Genomic DNA, 19195 nt, shown 5'->3' with positions numbered 1-19195 from the left:
AATAAATAATTCATATACCTAATAAGAAAATGGCTAACAGTTTTATTTTTTGTTTACTTACAGTGTTTACAAATTGCCACAAATGTTACACATCAACAACATCATGTGTCACGGGAAAAGCGTGGTCAAGCTTTGGGTCAAGGATTCCGTGGATGTTGTGTATGGCTTACAGGATTGTCAGGTGCAGGAAAAACTGCAATCGCTTTCCAACTTGAAGCACATTTAGTATCTAAAGGAATTCCGGCATATGGTTTAGATGGAGATAATTTACGTACAGGTCTAAATAAAAATTTGGGCTTTTCGGAAGCTGATCGAGAAGAAAATATTCGACGTGTTGCTGAAGTTGCAAAACTATTTTCGGATTCTGGTGTTGTCAGTATTTGTAGTTTTGTATCACCATTTGCAGCGGTAATTTTAAATTTACCTATTTGATCATTTTAAAAAATTTATCCAAATATGTTTATTGAAAAAATGGTAGATTTGTAGGGGGTGAGAAAGAGAACAAGCTTTATGTTACCCCTCGTTCAAAAGCTTTGAAGGGTGGCAATTATTATCTTTATAAAAATAACGAGTTTTTATAATATCATACCCAGCAAAATTGATTCATGTACTTCAATATTTTTAATTCAAATACTATAAATTCTTAGAATACTTCGGAATGATAGTTTGAAAATATCTTAATCGAAAAATTCTTAAAATAAAAACTTTAATTAACGAAGTTCTAGTTCGTTAACGCACGGTGTGAGAGATTGAAAAACACCAAAAACCAAGTCAGAGGAGGGCAATATGAAAGATATAGAATATTAATTATAAAAAAAAAAAAAAAAAACAATTTTAGAGCACCATTTTGGTAAAATTACTAAAAAGCCTAAACAGAATTTTTGCACTTTTCTTACGTATGTGCTTCTATTTGATAGATTTAGAGATGGTACAGTTTGTTTAATTGATTATTGATGATTCTTTGGAATTACATCTATTTACAAATACTTCGTCATTAACTTATTCAAAATGACCTTCAATAGCCGCGTATTCTAATTATAGTAAATTCAGTAGAATATTCGGATATTATTATTTCCACCCATTATAAAATGAGTGGAATTTGAATCATTTTTGGGAATCTCTAAAGGGAGGCAGTTGTTCCTACCTGCCCCTCTTGGCGACGCCCATTCCAAAACCCTGTTCTCTATTTTAGCACCCTACATAATCCCAATTAAATTTGAATAAAGTAATAACAAGTTTTTAATAATAATTGTTTTTGAATTTTAAGGATCGTGAAGTCGCTCGTTCCATTCATAAAGACGCAAGTTTACCATTCTTCGAAGTATTTGTAGATACACCAATTGAAGTATGTGAATCGAGAGACGTAAAAGGATTATATAAAAAAGCACGTCAAGGTTTAATAAAAGGATTCACTGGAGTAGATCAACCATATGAAAAACCAGAAAATCCTGATTTAGTATTAAAAACTGTCGATGTATCGATTGAAGAAAATGTTCATTTAATTGTGGAAATGTTATTGGAAAATGGTATTATTCCAATATCAGCAAAAACGGAAGATACAATTCATGAATTGTTTGTAAATGAAAATCGTGTTGAAGCTGCGCGTGCTGAAGCTGCATCATTACCTGGTATTAATATTAATGAAGTTGATCTTCAATGGGTCCAAGTGCTTAGTGAAGGATGGGCAGCGCCATTACGTGGATTTATGCGTGAAGATATTTATTTACAGGTAATTCTTTCACACCACAAACTGTGATGGTTATGACTTGTATATATTAGGCCACTAACTTTTTGATTATAGAGAGCAATCGTATAGACAAATGTTCATAGTTTCTTTTTTATGCTTATTTGGGATACTGCAGCGTATTTAAAGATCTAAAAGATAGATAAAATTCTCAAAATTTAAATATCATATTTTCTACAACTTTATATTTTCTACGACCGTTATTAAAATACACCACAGCCGAAAAATGTGTCGAAATGTGACGTTCATCAATCGTCAGAGTAATCCTGGCGGAGAAGACATGGAATTTCTGCGTGGCGTCTGGCCTCGATAGAATTCGTTAGCTTCGTCTACTTAAAATAACATATCTTACACGGAGACGTCTCACCTTCGGGTGACAGGATGTTCTCAAGGAGGGCACAGAGGATCCCTTGGTCTAGGTGCTAGGGATCTATTTTCGGTACCCCCCTTATGTTTTATTATTGTCATTCAAGTCAAACGAATGAAAATTATGATTTTAGACTTTGCATTTCAATACAATCACATACAACGGAACAACCACAAATCAAAGCATTCCAATAGTATTAGCAATTAGCAGTCAAGATAAGGAACGTTTAGAAGACACTTCCGCCCTAAGTTTATGGTATAAAGGGCAACCAGTTGCAATATTATCAAAACCAGAATTCTATCATCATCGTAAAGAAGAACGATGTGGCCGTCAATTTGGAACCTACAATTCTGGACATCCATATGTGAAGATGATTCAAGATAGTGGAGATTGGTTAGTTGGTGGTGAGTTAGAAGTAATAGAACGAATCCGTTGGAATGATGGTTTAGATCAATATCGATTAACGCCAAATGAATTGCGACAAAAGTTTAAACAAATGAATGCGGATGCCATTTTTGCATTTCAGGTATATTTAGACTATTAATATTATATGAACAGAATGTTTGGTAAATCGATACAAATATTGCCAGAGGTTATATTAGAGCTTATTTGCAGCAAATTTGACTAATAAACCGGGAATCAAAAATGTTCGATATTCGAACTGACGCATTTCTAACTTTTTCTTGCTTTTTTCTACTTTAAATGGCGTGTTACACAAAAATTATTTTGGAATCTAATGCTCAAAAATTTTTGATTTGCGCGGAGGATTGAAAGGGTGAGAAATGTTATTCCTAAATTTTATTTAAATTTTATAAGCGTACAAAAATTAAAAAATTTTTTTTACAACAAATTAGTGGCCGTTGGAAAGAAAGTGTTAAAAGTTTTTACAAAACAATATGCCAAGACTTAAAAAAATGCAGTTCAAGTTTCCGAATCATATAAAAAAAAAATTCAGTGCGGTGATTATTTCAAAATATACAGGATTTTAAATTCATAAATGTCAATTTTGTTTGGAAACCGAATATCTTGGTCCAAAAAGCACGTATGGAAATTTTTTATAGCTCATTTTCAAGAAAAGTAAACAAGCTTTCCAAATTTGTTGTAAAATTTTTATTTTTAAAATTTTGGCACGCTTCTAACTTTAAATAAAATTTAGGGATAGCATTTCTCACCCTTTAAACCCTCCGCGCAAGATGATAAAAATTTTTGCACCATTAGATTCCAAAACTGGAAAGTACAAGTTTTCAAACGAGCTGGTTCGGTTCCAAATTTGATGATTTTCTGCAGATATACAGCTGTTTGAAATTTTGGTTAAATTTTCTGTTAAAAAAACTGTCTTTTAATTCTTTGGTTGTATATATTTTTCGATTCTATGTTTCAACTTTGACTTCATTTATCTTAAAAACTCCATTTATCTCAAAAACTGCTGTGTGTTAAGAAGGACCTTTTACTAAGATCTTAAGACAGTTTATCCGAAAGATCTTTTGCGTTTAATCTGTGCGAGATTCTTTTAGTATAAACATGCTATATTTTAGTATAAACATGCTATAATAGATTATATTTTTTAAATTTTTAGTTACGGAATCCAATACATAATGGTCATGCGCTTTTAATGACTGAAACAAAACGTCAATTAAAATCTGCAGGCTTTAAAAAACCTGTTTTATTACTTCATCCGCTAGGAGGTTATACCAAAGAAGATGATGTTCCACTTCCAGTGAGGTAACTATTGAAAGCAATTTTAAAAGATTTTATATTTCGAAATGGTTTGGCAACATTCGATTAATTTTTCTACTAAATTTCAAGTTTCAATTTTTCTTGGAAACATTTGTAAATTATACGTTAAAAAGGCTACTTTCAAAATCAAGACTGTAACAGTTTTTTTAAACCGTAGAATTGCTCAACATGAAGCTGTGTTAGAAGATGGCGTGTTAGATAAAGATAGTACAATTTTAGCAATATTCCCGAGTCCAATGATGTATGCCGGTCCAACTGAAGTGCAATGGCATGCCAAAGCACGAATGATTGCTGGCGCAAACTTTTATATTGTTGGTAGGGATCCAGCTGGTATGCCACACCCATTAGGAAAATCTTCAGGAGGTAAGATTTTAAAATTTCATAGATCATTCACTATTTCATAAATGTTTCGTTGATTAGGTACAGTTGATGGTAACTTATATGATGCTACACATGGAGGTCGTGTATTAAAACAAGCTCCTGGTCTCGAAAATTTACAAATCATTCCATTTAAAGTAGCTGCATATGATTTAAAAAATAAACGAATGGCGTTTTACGAACCAGAAAGACATAACAATTTCGATTTTATTTCCGGTACTAGAATGCGTGGTTTGGCTCGATCTGGTGAAATGCCACCCGATGGTTTTATGGCACCAAAAGCTTGGAATATTCTTTCAAGCTATTATCAATCGTTAATTAAAAAATAAATGAAATAAAGCACTTAACATGTGCTGCTTGTTCTTATCGTAATAATTTCTTCAATTTTAGAAATAATAGAGGATGGGACAAAGGAATTTGAAGATTTTTTAAATTAAACTCAAAATTTCATTAACTTCCGAGTACAGGGGAAATTATAGTAATGGGTCCAAAAATTCCAACATTTCATGGTTATGGCATTGTACTAACACTCGAAAAGGTTGGCAAAAGCGACGTATAGAAACTGGGAAATTAAGGACGAAAATAAACACTAAGCTTGTTTTATATTTTCAAAATTTTTCGAATTCAATATAAAATGGAACTTTTGATAATTAGCAAACTGAAAGGGTATCAGTTTTACTGAAATTTACTGTTATCATTTTTTCTGTACGTCTAAAATATGGACGATTTTTAAGGTTTTACTTGTAATAATTTAGAAGTTAATAATGATATTCTGATTTCTGTGGATACGATTTTGAGTTTTGTAAACATGATTTTGGGTTGTCTGACTTTTACACGCTAAGTCCAAAAAATATAACATTTCACTGGACTATAGTAGGGTTTTCCGATTTAAAATTGATAATTTCCACTGTCTCGTCCTAAATAAGCAAATAATTATTATTATTTAATTGTTATTTTTTAAGTAACAAGCAGCGATATAATTTTTTATCCATTATTTTCACGTAATTTGTACAAATGTTGTAGTTTTTATATAGCCTTTTGACTTTATTATTATTTTTTTAAATATGGTGCTTCGTATTACATAATATTTTTATGGATGTAAATTATGTTTGTGTACAGTTTTACTGTAATTGTTTATGATTATAATATTATTATTATAATCAATTTACATATATTTTATAAAGAAAGTTATATTTTAATATTATATTAAAATTATATTTTTGTTTTTTGACAAAAATTTTTTGTTTAATGCTAATTTGTTTTCCTTTTTTTCAATAAATCCTTATTCAAATTAAGTTGTGCATATCTGTGGTCTGTATTATGTATGTATGCATTTTTTAAAAAGGACCCACAATAAAAATATCGTGCTAGATTTATAAAAACTATTATTAATTAGCTAATTAACAATTATTTAAAAGAAAAGATATTTCTAAAATTTTTATAGCTAATTAATAATAATTTGTATAAATTTAGCTAAATATTTTAATTGTGAGTTCTGTAGGGGATATATTTTAACAAAATGAATAAATCCATATGTGTATTTTCCTTGAATCGTTTTGTAAAGGTGTGTTTTCATGGTGACTCTTGATGCTGAGTTTGAACTTGAAATTAGGTGGTGTAATCAGTTTAGGCCGTACTGCCATCTGGGAAAAAGGTAAGCAGCATGACAAACATAGTTTAGATTTTTACTCGGAAATAATTTTGACAGTACTGGCTTAATAAATTTATATTTAAGTATCGAATACATATAACAATTTAAAATATAACATACAGGGTTATTTCACGTTATTCGACACATGAGGGCTTATTGTGACTGTACATTTTAAAATTACTGTACTGTTTCGACATTTGTTGACATTTAATGCATTTGATGCGTCTCATGCGGCTGCAGCTACAAGGAGCCACTCGGCTATAGCTCTCTTTGAGTATTACTGACGCAGACGCAACACTCACACATGTATACAACACTTTGTTTATGCAACACAATTTAAATACATATTTATGCGTGGTATATTCATAAATAATTAGTTGTCAAAAATGGCTTCGAAAGAAGTGTTTTCAAGTATTGATGACGAAAAGCTAGTGGGAATGTGAAGCGAAATTACCGTGTATTTACGGTATAAGTAATAACCTGTACAAAAATCAATTTGTCAAAGACAATGCGTGTAAGGGAATTACAGCCAGTTTTTCTTCGGGGGTAATAGGGTACTTATATCTGCATGAAGAATTTATCCTAATATCATCCTTTATAAGATCCAAAACATAATTAAACTGAGCGACGTTTAGCCTAAAAAATTCCCGGAACTGTTTGTCATCCTGTAATAAATGCTGATTGATAAGTTTTGCAAAGAAACCTTCTCTTTTCTTGTTTTATATAAGGTATGGACTTTAACTTCAGCATTACCATCAAGCAACAATTGTTTCAATAGAATTTTTTCTTCAATTTCTTCCAGCATTAATAGGCGTAATAGAATATCACGATCACTCATTTTACTTCACTTTAGTTTTTAACAGTTAAGCATAGTAGAATTAGAAGTATGACAGCAGTGCACATAAGTCAAGTATGACAGCAGTGTGCATCAGACTCTTGCGTCAGTCGCAGCATAGGAAACAGTCAAGTATGCGTCAGACGCAGGCGTCAGAGATGCAAAGTTTACTGTATTACTTTTTTATGAAAATTCATTCTTTAAGGGGGTAAAAGAGGGCATGAATGTTTGTATGAAACTTCGCCCCTTTTTTAAGTACTTCTTTGCATTTAAAAATGAAGTTTCTAATTCTCTGTAGTTAAATACAAAATTTTCTTGAAAAAAATACAAATATTTAGTTTGTTTCACTGTGTCTCATCTTCTCCTAATTTTAAATTTCTAATTTATAAAAAAAAAATTTTGAAAATAGTTTCAGTTAAAATTTTTATTAAAAGTATAAAAATATATATATATTTTTTTTCTTAAAAAATGGAGGCAATTATACAAATATTAACATTAATCTAAATATATATAAATATAAATATATAATTAAAATAAAATAGAGCGGACGCGGACGATCAAATGGAATGTTTTCGATTTATAGAAATATAGAATGATTAACGAATGTTAAATTGTACTCGTTGTTATAGCCTATAGGCAAGTTTATTTAAGTTATTAATATTTTTGGATAAAAATTTACCGTGTTTTAAAATAAAAATTTCGTTTCTGAGAAATAAAATTTACAAATTTGTAAAATCCAATAGACAGGTACTATTTTTTTTTAATTTTCTGGGACAAAATTTTTTTATAAGGAAATAGTTCTTCCTAAATAAAACCATATTTTTACACTTTTTGAAGGATTTTTATTTTATTCAATAAGTAGTAAATGGGTGGGATTGTCAACAATATTATGTTAAAGATTTGTATATTATTCATAAACATTTTAAACAAAAGTGCTCTCACTCCTTCTCTGTGGATCTTGTTTCTATTAAGATCGATTTCTATCATGATCTGAAAATCCGCTATTGCTTCAGAATTCTGAGAAAAATGGTTTAATAAAGTATATCAAAAACAAAATATTTTATTGAAAAAAAGATGCTGAGAATCATAGATATCGATAAATTAATGGAAAGGCCATATAATTTATCATCGCTACAATTTTTCATGACATTAATTAATCTAAATTGTATACTACTGATCCTTTGTTTTTGGTGACTTAGAAATGTGGGGGATTGGTGTAATTGTTAAAACAATGTCAACAGAACAAATTTCAGAAAATTTGATAACCGGTTTTAAATTTAATTTAAATATTTTCGGAGAAAACGAAGCAACTTTGAACTAAGGTAAGTTCAGCTAAACTGGTTTATTTACAGCTGTTTATGTGTACATACCTTTCAGAGACTAAAAATAGTAATCGTAGTTTTAATAATTTTTGTTTATGCTTTTATCAAACAATTAGCAAACGCAATTTTAAGAAAATCGCAAAATCCGTTTTAAATTTATTCAGGATAATTTTAGACAAATCGATTTATTTAGAAACTCTATTATGTACCCGGTGGAGCATTGTTTACTTGGAATATACATGTATTTTAAAATGACGGGTGAGGCAATCCTTCAGTCGTACGGAAACTTCGATTTAGACGAAAGAGACTGACAGATAAATTCATTATGATTATTAAAAAAAAATTTCTCTGTCTATTGGATTAGTATATGAGAAGAAAATAGCTGATGCTATAAACTAGTCATCGCAGGCGGTCTTGCATATGCTTTGGGAATAAATCCATATTTTCTTGTTTTTGGTGCGTAGGCCCACAACCATCCATCAACAGTCTGATTCCCTAAATCAGCGTAAATCCAATCACCACGCCGCACACTTAGATCGTCCGGTGCTTGTGCTTTATAATCGTAAAGCATTACTAGCTCAGTACCATGATATCTTAAATCATTGTCTTGGTGATGACTATTTGACGTTTGACCCAAATTATTTCCTTGTGCTGACGATAAATTACCGCTACCCTGATTTGGATTGTTTGTTGAAAAAGCTACGTTATTTTGTACTGGATTTGATCCTGTTGTATTTAAATGACCTTGAATGACATTATCAGCGGGATATACAAATCCAGAAGGTATAAATCCTTCTTGACCATCACTTCGTACAATCCAAAACCAATCAGGATCTTCACGATTTAAAACTATAAAATAATTTGGTTTGCTTAAATTATTGAAAAATACATTAAATGGAAAGTTTATACATTTGGCCGAGGTCGTGCACGTGTATGAAATAAGTTTTTGAATTTATAATTCTTTAGACGCGTTATAAAAAAAATGATGAGAGTTAATTTTTATGATGCGCGCGCACAGGGTGACATGATAACTACATATTGAAGCTAGTTACAATTTTTTAATACCATGAAGTTAGTCAATAAACGAAATGTCACTCCCAATAAACAAGGATAAATAGATGACAGATTAAGTGTCATCTATGAACACAATATATAAGCTAATATAATGGAAATTACAACTTCCTATAGTGAGTGAATTTGAACTGAGAATAACTATAGTATGTATTATTTGTTTAGTATACACACCTTTTTTTTTATAACTATGACGCTTTGTGTTCAGAGTGTGTAAAAGCATACTAAAGATTCACATTATGTCGACCCAACGTTGCATTACTCTTAGCTCCTGATTTGGCCCTCATTAATAAAGTATACTTTATAGAAATGCACTAACGTAAATAAGAATAGATTCGGGGAGAGGGAGCGTCAGTGTTGAAATTAGGGCTAATAATCAACAAATATTGACGTTATTGCATCCTATTACAACACAACCCATTTAAAATTGAAGTAAAACAGATCGGGTCAGAGGTTACAAAATCAGCACACACACAGTATGAGTTTTTAATAGTAAAGGCTGGAGGTAAGTAAAGTGGAGTGCTACAATACAAAACAACGAATTCTCATTGAATGAAGAATTATTATCAAAATGGTAAAAGTTTTGCAGCCACAGTTCGCAAAATGCGTACAATCATGGGCCATTGGAATGCTCCAATTGACGCCACTGTAAGAAGATTAATGAAAAAAATGAGCAAAGTGGGTCTGTGGATGTGAATGACGTGAAAACCGAAAGACGCTTTCGTCTTGGTCGCTTGACTGAAATATCGCAGTAGTGCGTGCAAATGTTGAGGAAAACCCAATCACAATAATTCAGCATGGAGCTCAACAAATTAGTGTAAACAAGCACTATGCATCTGAGCCAATCTTCCATTCAATTCCATTCATAACCTCCTGATGTGTACTTCATTATTCAATAAATGTTTGAAACTTACTACACAGATATATAGGGTGCTGTTTTAAGTTGACATTATGCTTGAAAGTCTATAAATAATTTTAATCGAGGAAAATGCTTCTAACGAAAAATGTTTGTTTCAAAGACACACATCTTATACCGACATCGAATTCGATCTAAGTTTTCAGATTTAATTAAAGACTGGCTCTGATTCATAACTGACAAACATTAGATGAACACATTAAATTAGAAAGTTGTTCTTGATAAATACGCAAACATTTTTTGTTTGAAACATTTTTTTGTACAGCGAAGAATTTAGACAGTAATTGATAGCATAAATCTAGCTTTTTGTGCGTTTGTTCAATCATTTTGAACAAAAATTGTCTTTATAGAAAAACAAATCACTTTTATTAGTTTTATAGTAAAACTTTTTTTTTTTGAAGAGTGCTTAGATTTGGCAGAAAAAATTATACGAAATAACAATTTTGATACGAACAAACAAACAATTTTGGGTAAAACTTTTCTTTCCGTTTTTGCATAAACTGTACGGTTTGCGGAAAAATACTTCGAACAAAAAATGTAACTTTTTTAGTCAATAACAACTGTCTAATTTAAAGTGTTCATTTATCGATTACCAGTTATGGAGTACAGTAAACTTTTCATTGAAGTTCAAAACCTAGGTCAGGTTTAATATCTGCATAAGATGTGCACCTACACACCCAACATATTTCGCTTTGAAGCATTTTTATCGATAAAAGTTATTTTTTGAGTTTCAAGCATATGTCAACTTAAAAAAACACTCTTTATATGTTTTATTTAAAACTCAAAAGCGGCGTTCTTATTTGAACAACTTTTAGTTAAGCTCGACTACAAATTTGGTAGTACTCTACATCTTTACATACTCTGAACTTCACAGTCGAATGTCACAATAATTAAGATACACGAAAATAAAAGTGTTTGTAAAGGTTTTCATACGCATGTCACATATCTCGATCTGTTCATTTATAAATACCTGTTACGAATTCTCCACGTTCAACCGATACGTCATTCTCATCACGTGCAATAAATGTATACAAAACTATATAACGACCTGAAGGATCTTTACTAAATGGATACATGTCAGGTTCACTTTGTAAACTAGCTTGGGAACCATTACCCTGTGTAGACGCTCCATTGTTGATCACAGTATTTAAAACACTACTCGATGTGGCTCCTAAATTTGTTTGTGATTTTTTACAAAGGGATTCTGTATCGCTTGTGTCCAGACACGGTAAAATATCATCCGCACTGAAACAAATATTAAAATTAATTTTTATTATCTATATTAATATTATAAATTCGAAACTTTCATTGAGCGAAAGATAAATCGATCTGGGATTTGCACCAATCATTTTGTAACAATGATATGTTAAAAAAAACGGCAAGAGCAAAGCTTTGAAACTAGGGAGGGTTTTTGAGGTCGCTGATTGCGAATATGACGATAAAAAAGGGCCAGAGCGCACTTGGAGATCGGTACGTCCTAGTATCGACGTCGTCTGTAGAAATTAATACCCGATCTTTGGCTGCTGTAAAATTTAGGCACCTTCATTTTATCTACATCATCGAATGTTGTGAAGCACTAGTACCCATATGTTCTGATAATAATTTTAAATATGATCAAGTTTATTGATAACAAAATTGTTTTAATTTTAACACAAAAACTGTGTTTATATACAAACTTAAAACCCTTCAAGATAGCTACAAAAAATACCTAATAGTTCAATATAACTTAAACGAGATTTTTTACATTTCTCCAGGTGCGCTTTGGATCTTTTTTATCGTCTTATCGCAATCAAGGACCTCAAAAAACCCCGAGTATCCAAATTCGTGACTTTTACAAATAATTCGAGAATAATGATTGGATAATTAAACAAATATATGTATAAAGCTGATCCTTTTGAAAATGGCTGAAGATATCACAATTTTTGATTCTACATTTTTCTTAGGGAAAAAAGTTTCCGACCATTTTTGTATGAACCTTTTTCACAAAGCTGTTTAAGTTTCTATTAAGATTTAATAATAAATGTTATAATTAAACAAAATAAGTTCAAAAGTAGATACATGGAGCCACCGGAAAAGTTAAACTTAGTGACCCCAACCTTCTACCAATTATAAAAATAACACCAGAATTTTACTATATGTAAAAAAACAGTATACTGACGGAAGCAAGTTAGATTGCGTCTGCGCAACTACATTCATGCTTATCGAATTGCCCAGTATTCGCAATTTTTTTTATTCTTTGATAATATTGATAGAGTCGGAATTTTGATAATGCAATCTTGTACTACCGAAGATGCGACGTCGATTGATAGCAATATTATCTCGTAAATATATAAATTAAAAAAGAAAATCGATCTCAAAAATCGTACAGTCTTTTTATTATTTATTGACAACGAATGGACGGGCAATTATTTTGAAAATTGTTCTGGAATACAGCGTCCTTACGCAATTATTTTAATTATAAAACAACATTTTAAACCGGGTACCGTATAAAAGCATGTTGTTCCATAGAATTGAAACATTTTGGCTTTTATCCGGCTTGATTTCTAAGATTATATGTATCTTGATCAAACTTACCAACCATCTGGAGACTGTTCTAATAGCATATTATTAGCATCACGAGGTAATTTCTTTTTTACTTGAACTAACAACTGGCCAGCTCGACTTGCATAAGGTGCACAATATGAATGAGGAATGAAACCTTCTTGTCTGGATTCGGCATCAATTACGTATACCCAATCATTTTCTCGATATAATATATTAACTATCTGTAAACAGTAAAAAATATATTTTATTAAATAACTTCATAAAATAATTGAAAAATTGTAGGGGAAGATGTAGTATCTAGAATCGAAATGAAAATCGTTGTTTATAGAACTTTTGTTCATCAAAATTAATTTTAAAAAAGCATTTTATTCGCTTAGAGTTGCCTTACAATCTCTGCATATTTATTGATATCATAGATACAGGCTGAAACTGTAAAAACGGAAAGAAAAACGGGAATTTACAAACTGTAACAGTTGATCGACACAAAACTGGGCAGTTAATACCATACACTATAGCTTATAATTTGCCGTTTTCCTTCCGTTTTATCATGAATCTACGATATTAATAATTACGCTTTTTCCGAAGCACCTATTTTTGCATTAATTTCGCAAATTGTGCGAAAACTTTATATTATTATTTTGCGTCGAAAATGTTTTTTTTTACAAAAACATGACAATAAAAGTTACAATTTGAGCCTTGAACGGATTTTTTGCTGAGTCATACAAGCCAAGAAGATAAAAGACGAAAAACGCGATAAAAGCAAGCTTTTCGTGAAGTTTCCTTCGGGATGCTTTTGCCGTCAATATATTAATTATTATCGATAGACTAATTATTTGAAGCTACCTACAAATTTTCAACCTTCCATCTTGTATTGTTTTGGAGAAAATGGAAACTTATGTTCTATCCTAATTTGCGTCTTCGTGTGTAAACAAAAATATCTACGAAAAAATGTTTCAAAAAAAGTTGATTATTTTTAATCAGAAACATTTTTATATTTAATTAACTAAACTCTTTTTCTATCTCTTACGGTTTACAAAATGGGTCCTATGGACCTATTTACACCACAGACTCAATTGACCTATATTGCTCATTTACGAATTCAAACTTACTATTTACTTCCTGAGCACGATATATCTCTTTTTTAGTTATCGTGTTGACGGGCGAACAGACATACGAAATTGGACTAATTCGGTGGTTTTATTATAAATTAGATACCTTAATATACATTTCATATACAGTGCGTCGCATTTAAGATGCAGATACCCTCATATTTTCGTTATTTATAGGAATATCGATTTGAAATTTTGCACAGAAATACAGGGTGATGGGTCATATTTTTTAAGATGCTTAACCGAAATCAGAATTTTAAACTCAGCCTAATATAAATTGACAAATAGGGCCAATTCTTAATATTTTGTCTAGCGTCATTTTTTGTATAACCATATACCGATTTTCATAGTAAAATTCGCATTATTAATTTTTTCATTGGGTGGCTGCGATCACAACCGTTTTTGAGGGCTGGATACGTGCCTGATCCAGACAAGTCAATTATTTGAATGAATAACTATTCCATTGTTAATAAGAAAGTTTACCTACTCTTAAGTACTAATCCTTAGGAGATATTTGTTGCATTTTTATTTAATATACATTTTAAAAACTAAACCAAATTATGCCTCCCCCTATAACATCTACTTCTTACGAAAATATCTAACCACTAATATTAAACCACAGACAAAAAACAAAATAAAAAAATTTAAAATTACTTGTCCTCTTTTCACTTCTAATTCGTCATCAACACATGGGGTAAAATCATGTAACACAACCATTTTCGAATCAGGTGCCAGTCCATGCTCTTTTTCGATACCAACACGTACAAGTGTTTCAATACTTGCAGATCCTGTAATTCGTCCCATTGCAGGGGTAACTTCTTTGTCCAGATCATTACTGCTAGAAGCTAGAAAAAATTTTTGAGCAAATTTTCAATTATAAAACTTATTCTAAAGTTCATTGGCCCGGTTTAATTTATAATTATATAATTAATATTTAATACGAATTCTTACGTTTCTTCTTTTTTCCACGACGGATTCGAACTGGACAAAGAAACGCCATTATTTTCACATATTTCTATCTTTTATACATTAAAAATTTTTTTAATAATATTTCTTGTCAAAATTTTTCAAGAGATATTTTTACCTTAAGAAATGAATGTTTTCGAAAACTTGTCTTAGATCATTGTGTATACAAATGTCATATATGTTTGATCTTTGTCTAATACATTGTATATTGTATTTACAACAGTAGGTGATAGATGATATTGTGAAATCTTAGGTTCAAATTACGGGTTATAAAATTAGAGCATTGAAGTCTCCATAAATTATAATATGAAATAACATGGAAATAACTGAAATATTTCTGTTTCATATTGATTGGAACCAATTATTTCTTCAGTATCATCAATTCATCCGTAAATCCTAATTAAATCAACAATTTAAAGTTTTTTCTAATCTATAACTTTTTGTTTATATTTAGATTTAATATCCTTGTCTTTTTTAATATCTAAATTTTAACGTTAAGAAACTTTAAATTAACCATTTAATAAATATTTTGATAGCTTTAGTAAATAAAGGTAAGTTTATTATAAGCATACTAGCGTATAGTCCAGTATCCCTATCAGACAAAAAACCAGATTATCTTTCTTGGTACACGCTTTGTGATCGTGAGGGATGGATTCTTTTCTTAATATTATTAAAGACAAAATTTCAAAAAAATTTTGCCTCGAACGATCGTTTTTGGCGGGTTTTTTTAAAATTCTTGAAAAAAGGCGATTTTTTGTGATTTTTTTTGGCAAAACTATTGGTTTTTGCTGATAACCCTGTTAGAAAAAATATTTGAAGAAAGAATAAGAAATTCTGAAAAAATGTTAGGAACTTTGTATTTCTCAACGTTTTCGGACTAGTCTAATTCAGAGTTATTCAGAGTTCTTAATAATTTTTTTAAGTTTCTAAGACTTTTTCAGAGTTTCCTAAGACTTATTAAGACTTATTCTTTTTATACCATGTATATATGAAATATACATAGTATATTAAGTTTAGTCCCAAGTTTGTAACGCTTAAAAATAATGATGCTAGGAAAAAAATTTTGTCATAGGTGTTCATAAAATCACCTAATTAGTCCATTTCCGGTTGTCCGTCCGTCCGCTGTGGACACGATAACTCAAAAACCAAAAAAGGTATCGAGCTTCGAATTCGAGAAATGGTCAAAAATACAAAAAATTGATATCTCGTGTTCTAGTGGGCCTATCGAGACGAATCTTAGCTCATTTAAAAAGAAATTTGATTATATTATATTTTGTAGATATTTAATAATACTTCGACCTGACGGGGCTCTATTGAATTATTATTGTTGAATTATCTTCAACTTTCTAATTTAATGTTATCAGCGAAAATCAATAGTTTTTCCAGAAAATCAAAAAACCTCCTTTTTTCAAAATTTTTCAAAAAACCCACCAAAAAGATAGATTCTGGGGCAAACTTTTTTTAGATTTTTGTTTTTGATAACATTACCAACCCACCCCCATGGTCACGAAGTGTATACCTCAAAAAAGTTGCCCTCCAAATAGGGGACCTGGACTAGAAACAAAGATTTAATAGTTAGTTAGGGGATTTTCATCATGCGTACGCTCAGACCTGGATTTACATATAGGGTCACATGGGCCTTAGCCCTAGGCGCCAAACTGATCGAAAGGTTAAACTATCAGAACTAGCTAAAGAAACTTAGGCATTTTTTGCTTTTGCCCGAGGGAGTTTTGTGTAAAATCGGCCCTGCTGATACGCTCCAAAATTGAGCCACAAGTGACAAATTAGGCTCTTATTATTTTTCGGTAGGTATTTAATATTTTTCTTTTTTTTTAAGTGATAATTGGGCGAAAGGTATTTCAGAATATTTTGGATATAGATGAGGCGACTTAAATGGAAATTTTCATGCAACCCTGAACTTGTTTTAAAATTGAATTGGAACGCTTCGTAAGGTGGTTTGCGTATTAGAAAAATTGAATCAGTTTTTAATGATTTTCAAATAGGTTACTTTTAAAATTCAGTAGAAGAATAAATTGATGACAAACACTCACATTTACGTCTTACAAGTTGCCTATTTACAAATTTTTAAGTCAACTTTAAACATTGACCGTTTCAATTAATTAACAATTTATGGTCCAGCTAAGCCGAAATTTTTCCTTAATAAATTTTAAACGAAGCAGTTTTATAATTTTATATCCCTACCGCCCATACAAATAATGTTTACTTCACCATATTAAAAAAAGGAAACAATAAACCTCAAATAACAATTCTAAATTAACTTAAATATTAAATGCTAATAAAATATTTTGTTAACTAGCTTGATACCCGCCCGTTTCAAACAAAAGTTGAAAAATGTTTCAAACAAAAGTTGTTTATTTTGCTATAAGGGACATTTTTTATATTTAAAGTTTTGTTCTATCCCTAACGGTTTAACATAAGCAATACTCAAAATTTTAGCATTTATGAAATTTTTCAAGCATCATATCTCAAAAACTATATTAGACATACGAAGGTCGGCTTCAATTGTTTCAAGTTTAGTATACTTTCAAAATGATACTTACATATTATGTCAAAAGCTGCAGGAAACTTTTTTTGCTTGCAAAACGCGGTTTCACACTCCTCTAAGGGTGCTTAATAACATACCCAAAAAGTAGCTTTACATCGCGCTTTGCGATTTTAATGTAGGATTTGACTGGCGTAAATAGTAGGTACAATATTTATAATACACATTACTAAATAATACAAAATGAACTTCTGCGTTAAAGATTTTTAATTTTTATACCCTGTATATATGAAATATATAAAAGGTATATTAAGTTTACGTCCCAAGTTTGTAACGCTTAAAAATATTGATGCTACAAACAAAATTTTGGTATAGGTGTTTATAAAATCACTTCATTAGTCCATTTCCGTCTGTCTGTCTGTCTGTCGTCTGTCGTCTCTCCGTCTTTCATCACGATTACTCAAAAACGAATAGCGATATCAAGCTGAAAATTTTATATAGCGTGCTTAAAACGTAAAAAGTGAGTCAAGTTCGTAAATGAGCAACATAGGTCAATTGGGTCTTGGGACCATCTTTTAAACCGTTAGAGATGGAACAAATGTTAATATGTAAAAAATGTTCCTTATAAAAAAATAAACAATTTTTGTTCGAAACATTTTTTTGTAAACATCATAGTTTACCCATGAGAACGTCATTTAGATTTCATCATAATTATAAATGTATACCAATGCATGTTATGGTATTTTTATTGGTGAATGTCTAAGTGTATATAATTAAAACTCTTTGATATAGATAGTACTTTTATATACCCTACCATATGTATTAGACATAGGGAATATCTTGCACATAGTACCGTATGGATGGTTATAGGTACATGAATGGATGTAATTATTAAAATGTTGTTGATGAAAGAGTATTGATGGGTAGAGTAGATACTATTTAAACGAGCTCAGTGGCCAAAGCTAACTGTCCTAGGGTATTGATTAATTGATTAAACACCAACGAAACTATCACCAGTTGTTGGTAGACTAAGCGGGGTAAGTGGTTTAATGGATAGTTAATAAATTAATGATTCACTGAAAGAAAACTTCATTTTTTTAATTTGGAAGAACATTGTGGCGGAGTAGATTTGGATGGTGTTATTTTGAGGGGGTGGGTTTGTTGATTGGGGGGGGGGGATCTTCACGATTACTCAAAAACGAAAAGAGATATCAAGCTAAAATTTTTATAGCGTGCTAAGGACGTAAAAAGTGAGGTCAAGTTCGCAAATGAGCAACATAGGTCAATAGGGTCTTGGATCCGCAGGACCTTTTTATAGCGTACTTTTAATTTTTTTTTATTGATAGATTCAAGAATAAAAACAATGCAGAAAAAGCGCGCTTTGCGCGTTTTTCAATAACACTTCGCGTTTTATTATAAAGCATGATGTTCACTAACCTTTTGTGCCCTACAGCCAAACGGCGCGCCGCACTTATATATAACGCTTTGCGTTATATCAGATACCTAAAAACCCCCCTAAAAATCGCTTCGCGTTATTTATTATCTAAGATTAATGAATAGAATTATTCTTAGATAAGATATTTAGTAATACCCTTGGCGCTTTTCAATAACGCTTTACATTATATTATCCGAAAATGATTGTCACAAATAAAATGTTATTTACAGGCGGATTATTCTTATTTTTTGTTTAATTTTCAGTCAACATGTATAGTCCTTTTTGATCTAATAATTTTTGCAAATTGTGTAGTTTCTTTTGATTTATGTCAAATACAGATATATATATAATACTAATATACAGGCGGATAACGCTACGCGCTTTATCAAGTATTTAAACAGAACGTTCTTTGCGTCATAAAACAAAGCTCATTATGTTTTTACAAAGATGAAGCGCGTCTAACTCAATTTATTTTATTAATAGATTCAAGAATGCGTTATATTATACAAGCATGATACTCACTGGCCGTATGTGTCCTACAGCCTAACGGCGCACCGCACTTAAATATTACGCTTCGCGTTATATCAGATACCTAAAAAGCGCCTTAAATAAATGCT

General features: G+C 30.9%; 2 protein-coding genes across 3 annotated transcripts in view; one reads left to right on the top strand and one right to left on the bottom strand.

Moving 5' to 3' along the window:
* LOC123305875 (bifunctional 3'-phosphoadenosine 5'-phosphosulfate synthase) overlaps nucleotides 1-5313 on the top strand; it is a 52596-nt gene extending 47283 nt beyond the window's left edge. Inside the window, exons 2-7 of one of the 2 annotated variants that reach the window (XM_044887714.1) lie at nucleotides 64-408; nucleotides 1268-1729; nucleotides 2245-2637; nucleotides 3688-3833; nucleotides 4006-4211; nucleotides 4275-5313. In XM_044887714.1, coding sequence (XP_044743649.1) covers nucleotides 64-408; nucleotides 1268-1729; nucleotides 2245-2637; nucleotides 3688-3833; nucleotides 4006-4211; nucleotides 4275-4555 — 1833 coding nt within the window. In that variant the 3' untranslated portion in view covers nucleotides 4556-5313. Of the gene's footprint in view, nucleotides 1-63; nucleotides 409-1267; nucleotides 1730-2244; nucleotides 2638-3687; nucleotides 3834-4005; nucleotides 4212-4268 lie in introns of both variants that reach the window. The other variant, XM_044887713.1, reaches the window with a different exon arrangement.
* A 2176-nt stretch (nucleotides 5314-7489) lies between these two features.
* Nucleotides 7490-14782, bottom strand: LOC123305882 (SH3 domain-containing protein Dlish). Its single transcript, XM_044887722.1, has 5 exons — nucleotides 14626-14782; nucleotides 14329-14519; nucleotides 12596-12786; nucleotides 10992-11266; nucleotides 7490-8883 (listed from the first exon to the last, which is right to left on the bottom strand). Exons 1-5 carry the CDS (start codon nucleotides 14672-14674, stop codon nucleotides 8423-8425), a joined length of 1167 nt encoding a protein of 388 aa, XP_044743657.1. The 5' UTR covers nucleotides 14675-14782; the 3' UTR covers nucleotides 7490-8422.
* Nucleotides 14783-19195: the final 4413 nt, after the last annotated feature.

Source organism: Chrysoperla carnea, chromosome 1 (genome assembly GCF_905475395.1).
Source record: "Chrysoperla carnea chromosome 1, inChrCarn1.1, whole genome shotgun sequence".
Taxonomy (NCBI): domain Eukaryota; kingdom Metazoa; phylum Arthropoda; class Insecta; order Neuroptera; family Chrysopidae; genus Chrysoperla; species Chrysoperla carnea.
This window is presented reverse-complemented; position numbering and strand designations above follow the sequence as displayed.